General features: G+C 28.4%; 1 protein-coding gene across 1 annotated transcript; it reads left to right on the top strand.

Moving 5' to 3' along the window:
- The first annotated feature begins 5240 nt into the window (after nt 1-5240).
- LOC104823593 (E3 ubiquitin-protein ligase RHA1B-like) lies at nt 5241-6035 on the top strand. The gene has a single exon (XM_010555231.2). The coding sequence runs from the start codon at nt 5318-5320 to the stop codon at nt 5849-5851; it is 534 nt and encodes a 177-aa protein (XP_010553533.1). The 5' UTR covers nt 5241-5317; the 3' UTR covers nt 5852-6035.
- Nucleotides 6036-7920: the final 1885 nt, after the last annotated feature.

Here is a 7920-nt window from a genome sequence, read left to right as displayed (position 1 = left end):
TCATTACATTAATTTTCGGGTATCCGTGGGTAATCCGTCGCCATTTAGAAAATCCGAACCGAACTCGAACTCGCAATTCTCATTTTCGGCTTCATCACACCCGTCTTTGTCTTCGTTATTTAACGAGTACTCGTGTTTCGAGTCCCATGAAATCGGATACCCGAAAATCCGCCAATCTCAAGTATCTATGTCCACCCCTAATATATAACGCCCCTAATATATAACGAAGACAACAAAGAAAAAATAGAATAATAATAATAATAATAATAATAATAATAATAATAATAATAATAATAATACGTGTGTGGAGGACACGTTACTCTGCCTGCTCTCATTAGAGACAGTAGATTCGTTTTGGTTCAGTCCCCGTGTTTAGCTGTCTTAGTACTTGTAAAAAGAAAAAAGAAAAAGCTACAACTAAACTAAGTATATATATATATATGTTTTATTTAATTATATTTTGTTGTCCTATTTTACTTTAAATACCCCTCATATTTTTTGTTATTTTGAAAATATTCAAATAAATATTCTTTTGGATGTTCCAATTTATAAAGAGTTAAACTTTATATTCAGACTTCTGTTCCAAGATTGATAATTCTTCTTGTATTTTAAAAAATTAATTTTTGTATGATCTAGAAATTCACCGATCTTTGGAGAGATCTAGAAAGATTAGTATTAGATATATACAAATAACAACAATTACATATAATGGATAATGTTCGGGTGACGTGGACTGGGAATGAAACTAATACGGATTATAAAATATTTGACAATAAAAAAACTTCAAAACTTCAAAAACACGTTATATATATATATATATATATATATATATGTGTGTGTGTGTGTGTATACTGCTCTTTCGAATGAAATGAAAAAAGGAAAAGACCGGTAAAAAAAAACATAGGGAACGAAGAAAAAGGAAAAAGCAACGTGGACCAAGCAGTCTTCTCAATCTACGTGACCAATCATTAACATAGTGTGACATGTTCCTATTTTTACAAAATTACAAAAAAATAATATAATAATAAAATGACGAAAATATACATTTTCCCGTGTCCAATTAGCTGTCTAATATAATAAAATTTAAAAAATTACATTGGTTATTTAAGTTTCAAGTGTGTATCATTGAAGCATTTTAGTGATAAATTAAAGATTCTTTACATAAAATAAAAGTATGTAAAAGCTACAATGCTATTTTAAAAAAAAAAACTATTTTACAAATCTAATGGATAGTAAGCCAAGTAAAAGTTTTTGACGTATTAATTAAATGCTATGTTAATATTTAAAATGAAAATAAAAGTGCTGACATTGGATTTGCGTGTAAAACAACTATTAAAAAAAAAGGGCAGTATTGTGTTAAATAATTAAAAATCTGATTAGTTGCTGAGCTTGCTGTCAAAACGACAGCGTCTGACATACAAAACTGAGGAAATTAATTTGTATTTTTCCATTGAAGCATCAGACAATTAACTTCACTTTTACAGTGTAGCATGTTCTGTGATATTTTTATTAAAATAACCAACATGTTTGCACTACAGTTTCCGTACACACACACACACACACACATATATATATATATATATATATATCTTATAAATGTTGAAATATTTAAAGACATTGGAGAAGTTCGAAAAAGAAAATCAAGAATGACGAATTATAAAACATTTTCAAGCTTATATATATATATATATATATATATACATATCCACATGTAAATCATGCACAATAAAAATATGATAACATATGTATGATATATACGTATATCTATAGGTTCCATTTACTAATTTGTTTATTTTGCTCACGCTACTAATTTAGTGGTGGATTTAGCCTTTGTGTATATTATTAAATATTTTTTCCCGCTAAACAATAAGCAACTTTATCGCTTTTTTTTTTTCTTTTTTCATTTTTGGTTGAATTTATTTACTTATTTGGTTATTAAGTTAATTTTTTTCCCCGAAAAAGGGTTAATCTTGGTTGGATTGAGCTGGCCTACCTGTAAATATGTCTCTAATAGTTCCAAACATTGCCAGTTAGTGACATTAACATATACATTGAAAAATGGCATGCCTCATTTTCTCTATTTTAATATGTTTTTTTTACCTTTCCCTCTATATACACGTATATATATGTGTATATATATATAGAGAGAGTTTTCGATTCAAGATCTAAACCACATCGCTTATCTCTTTCTTGCAGGCATGTGTATACACACACACATATGTATGTATGTATGTATGTATACAGTGTATATACTGTGTTAGAGTGTGAATATACAAACAAGAGAGTGTTAATGTGAGAATGTGAAATGTTGGAGAAGAAGATGGGGGAGGGTCAGTTGTGCTTTGTCGCTTTCAGACATTTTAGTCAGATTGCCATATGACCATGACTGTCCATTACTATACCAATGTTTGAATAGCTAAATATATATTAGAAATATCACGGAAAGTTAGAGTTATATATAAATTATATTTCTAATAGTTAACTCCTGATATATAGGCCGATATAGCATAAAAATTAACGGGTCTGCCAAATTTAGCCAAAACAATTATTTAATTTTTTTTATGTTGGTTCATAATTTTCTCTGTTATTTGATTATTTATGTAAATTTGTTTTAATGATTTTTAATTCATAATTTGTATTTAATATATGAAAATTTAGAATACAAAAAAAAGAGAGACAAAAGGTAGGACAAAAATAGGGAGAATATGGAGAAGGAAATAACCTAACAAACTGCCTTTCAACGTTCAGATACATGATTTTAACATTCTCGTTTAACATGCATATATACGTCTATGTATAATTCCAAAGATTAGGTTTTGTAATAAGATAGTCTGAATAACAATTATATTCTATATTGACATATTATTTTTTCGCTAAGTATTTGGTTTTCATGAAGTGTATATGGCGTTGAAATTGCACTAAAAACAAGACCATTTTCTCTTCAGATTGTATGTTTGCTTCTCCCTCTTTTTCCTCGTTATTTTTAAATTTCTAAATCGGATTTTTATTTTGTTTTATTTTATTTTGTTTTAAGTGTCTTTATTATTCTTCAATATTCATTCATGCTCGAGTGGTGACTTTGATTCGTGGAACGATCCAAATACATTTAATTCTGTTTCCACACCTTCATATTTTTTTTTTCTGGACATATTTCATAAGCTTTTATTTTCTCAAAATTCATATTTTTTTCTGGACATACAATGAGTGTAAATATAAGTGCAAATTTGTAAAAGGGTTTAACGTGCTCATTTGTTGTAAGTAGAAATCTGAAGACTGTCTAACTAATTATTTTGTTCAGAGCTATACAAAAATCATGGTATTCCAATTGAATTAATTGCAAATGAAAAAAAGAACGAATTAGTCCTATTAAGATATTTCATGATTATATATGACCTTAGGAGGTACATCCTTACTTACATATATATATATATATATATATATGTATATATATATATTATGAAATTATATCCTAATCGGATTAGATCATAGTTTCTAATGGTACCAGGTTTACTCTATTTATATCTGTATATGTTAATATTTGATTTTTATTGAATGACTAAAAAAATATTTTATTTTTGAACATGGTATAAAAATCTGATTGTATTCTCTGACTTTGAAATTCTTTAATTTTCAAGAAGAATGATTATTGAAGACGAGGGAGATGAGATGAAGCGATATATCGTGTTCATCGACGATATATGATTTTGAAGTCTTCGATTTTGAAAAATAATTAGTTAGTCATTTAATTTTTGTGTTTTTATTTTTTTTTGTTTTCTCTTATAACTCTTCCAAATAACTGAAAAAAAAATCGACAAAAATATTTATCATAGTCCTCTCCGTCAAACATAGTTTGATCAATGAGCATTTTTCTCTGCACAGTTGCACTTTTATACTACCATCCTCGTTTGATTATAGTTTTATCAGTAAACGATTTTTTTTTACATAGTTTCTTGGTTACACCACCGTCGTTTGTTTGATTTTTTTGTCTTCAACGGTTGAAGATATAACCGACCCCAACGTGTTGTATAAGCGTTTTGGAAATTTGTTTATGTTCTTGAAATATAAGGAAGTTTATGTAATAAATATTCAAGTCAAAATTTGAAAATACTCTAATCTTATATACGTTACCGCCTATGAGTTTATGGTAGTATTAAAAATTGTAAATATTTATATAGAGATAATGTTATGTATTATGCAATTATATTCTTAATAGTATTAAAATTATCAATGTTCTAACAAAATTAGATCGTAATTTTTATTGGGATTATGTTTACTTCATGTCTATATATAGATTATTTGGTTTAGGTTGAATGAATAAGAAAATGTTTAGTTCCTCAAATCTTGACACAAGGAAATGTTCCAAAGGTGACTTTGCATATTGTGAGCATATATATATATATATATATATATATATATATATATATGATATCACCTAATACCTAAGGTTTAGTCATCTTTGGTGGGCGGGCTGCGATTTAGTCAAAGAACCCAATTACTCATGCAAGAAGTAGACATTAATTTCACTCCTATGCAAACATTTAATTCCTTTATTTTTTAAATACCAACAATGTCTCATGTCTATTAAAATAAATCATGTAGTTGCAAAAGCTCACATAAATACTATTAATATATAAAAAAATATGAATAAATAAGCTGTTACAGTAATACATTAATATCTAACATATACATATGCACATACAACGCAGTAAAACGTCTCAAATTTTTTCTGGCTCTTTTTCATTTTATAAAATATAATTAATAAAATTATAATTTATATACTAAACATTATTACTATTATATTTTTTAATAATATTAAAACTATATAATTATTTAATACTTTTAAAAAATTATTTAAAATTAATTAATAAATTTTGTAATAATGTTTTCAAATCAATCTATAAATTTTGAGTTCTTATAATAAATATAACTGATTTTTAAAATTTTAAAATATATCTTTTGAGTTTATTATTGATATATTTTGGAAACTATAAAATTAATTTTTAATTATAAAAATAAAAATAAAATTTTAAATGGTAATAATATATAGTAATTATATCTAAAATATTTCATTGGAGTAATATTTTTAAAATAAATAAATGTGAAAGATTTTTTTTTACAAATTTAGATTTATTTTAGTTTTTATAAGTACGTATAATTAATATTGATAATAATAACAAATTTATGGGGTCATTTTTTGTCGTTGAAAAAAAACGCCCTGCAAAGTATATATAAACACACACATACCCCCACTCTCTATCTGCTCCCCCATCACCAGTTCTCACATCTCTCTCTAGTTTCTCTCTCTAACGGCGGAGCTATGGGTTTTCCGGTGGGTTACACGGAGCTTCTTCTTCCAAGCCTCTTCCTTCACGCGCTCTCTTTCTTGGGTCTGATCCGAAAATTGATTTCCACCGTCTTCTGGGTGATGGGTCTACCCGATTTCCTCGAACCCGACCCGATTTCATGGGCCGAACCGCCGACGGTCTCCTTATCGTCCTCATTCTCTACGTTTCCGCCGGAATCCTGCTTCTTCCCGGCAGCTATTCTCGCCAGAGAGATACTACCGGTGGTCAGATTCTCGGACCTGAAGATAACCGGGTCAGGGTCCGGATCCGAATGCTGCGCCGTTTGCCTGTACGAGTTCGAAGGGGAGGACGAAATCCGACGGCTCACAAATTGCCGACATATATTCCACCGGAGCTGTCTGGACCGTTGGATGATGGATTACAATCAGATGACGTGTCCACTTTGTCGTACGCAATTCATTCCTGATGATCTTCAAGATTCTTTCAATCAGAGGGTTTGGTCTGAATCTGGAGTTTCTGATCACCTCCCCCAAGAATCTTCTTAGGCATGGCATTGCCCTTTTTAAATTTTTTTTGGGGAGGTTTATGGTTTAATATCCAAAAATGGGATATATATTTTTTTTTGTTGGTGAATTAAGTAAATATATAATATAGTTAGTGGTAACAACAAAAATGTATTATCCATGGAGAAGAAAAAATAAATAAATGAAAGTTTCGAGTTTTGTATAATCTTTTAACATCCTTTACTTTTATATTTTGTATTTACAACACAATTAAATTTTCTCACGGTTTATTCTGTGTATTATGCTAAAAATATTGTAAAAGTAATATAACTAAAATTTAGATAGTTCAAACGATAAAATGTAATCCATGATACTCGTTTCTCAATAAAATATAAAAAAAATATACATCTCTACATATTAGTGTGCATTTTCTAGCTATGCTCTTACATCGATCCATCTCTTAATTATTAAAAAAAGAAAAATATTTTTTTTCACAAAAAAAGGAAAAATATTTAAGAAATTCAATTAATTGTGAGGGTAAAAATGTAATATTTAGGCACTAGAGATATCAAATGAGAGAAGCTTACATTAGTGGGAATATGTTCTGATGCGAGCCACGTGGCACACGTAGGATTGTCTGCGCGTGCGAGTGTTTTTACAAACCAGTTCGAGCCCACACGGTTCCAATCATTTTAGCTTTCGGTCACTTATATATGTGTATATACATATACACACACATATATGCATATATATACACGCAAAACTTAAACTAATAATAATATTCCCTACAAATGCACGTCTTATTCATTCGTGTAATGTATACAGTAATAGTATACATATATATTAAGGATATAATATTCACTACAAATGTATACGTACATGTTTGCATATATTAAGGATATAATACAATTGTATACGTATATATTAAGGATATAATATGGTGTACATTTTTAAGGAACATTATATCATCTTTTTTCAATTATTTTAGATAAAAATGTTTAAATGTGCAACGATATACAAAATTCGATAGAATTTAATGAGCTTGACCCACTTTGACTAGAAAGCGAAAAGGCAATAAAAGATTAAAGATGGCAAGTGATGAATGATTCATTACCATCATTATATTATATATCTTTTGGTGCCTAGATATATAGATACAGAGGTAGGTATATGCGAAAGCCACGATCACTCCTTCAGCCCTCGTGCGGCAAATTGATTATAAAAAAAATTAATATTATAATCGAACTAAAAGTATTAAACAAAAATAACATTTAGCAAAACAAAAGCGGTTAAGGCAAAAAAAAAAAAAAACGGTTCACTTCCTATAAAAAGATCACCAGCTAATTAAATGGAGGGTTAATCTCATATTCCCCCACAAATTTTTGAAAAAGTTCAAATTTCCTACACCAATTTTTAAAATTTTTGTTTAAAATTTAAAATTCTGTATTTTTTATTTTATTTTATTAGTTTTTTTAAAAAAATTCTGGAAATTTTTTTTTTTATTTTATTTTTACTTATTTTCTGACGTGGCAGGATGATGTGGCGCAATGTGATGATTTGGCAAAATCTGTATGATGTGGCATGCCACGTCAGCATAAAAATTGACGGAACTTAACGGCGTTTACAGATATGGGAGAAATTGCAACACATTTTAAGATTTTGTGTGGAAATTTGGAAATATTTGAAATCCGATGTAGTTTTGTATCAAATTAAAAATTGGTGTAGAAAATTGGAACTTTTTCGAAAATTTGTGGGGGAATATGGGATTAACCCTTGAATGGGGGAAAAATATATATTATTATTATTTTTTAAATTTAGAAATTTAATTTATCTTTGATCCAACTATATATTTCAAAGTTTGGAACATTGTTTACCACAATTAAATTGTACACTTTCTCTCCAACCGCGCGAACATGAGGTTTGGAACAAGAATACCCTTACCATTCTCAACCACATGCACCACTCTGTGATCACGTATTATATTATATCGATGAATTTCTCTTCTCATAAACCATATATATATATATATATATATATATATAAAAGGACACAAAATATGAATGTATATATTTATGGGTTATGAAACGTAGAGAGGGACTATTTTGCGATTC

This window comes from Tarenaya hassleriana, unplaced genomic scaffold (genome assembly GCF_000463585.1).
Source record: "Tarenaya hassleriana unplaced genomic scaffold, ASM46358v1 Cleome4, whole genome shotgun sequence".
NCBI lineage: Eukaryota > Viridiplantae > Streptophyta > Magnoliopsida > Brassicales > Cleomaceae > Tarenaya > Tarenaya hassleriana.
This window is presented reverse-complemented; position numbering and strand designations above follow the sequence as displayed.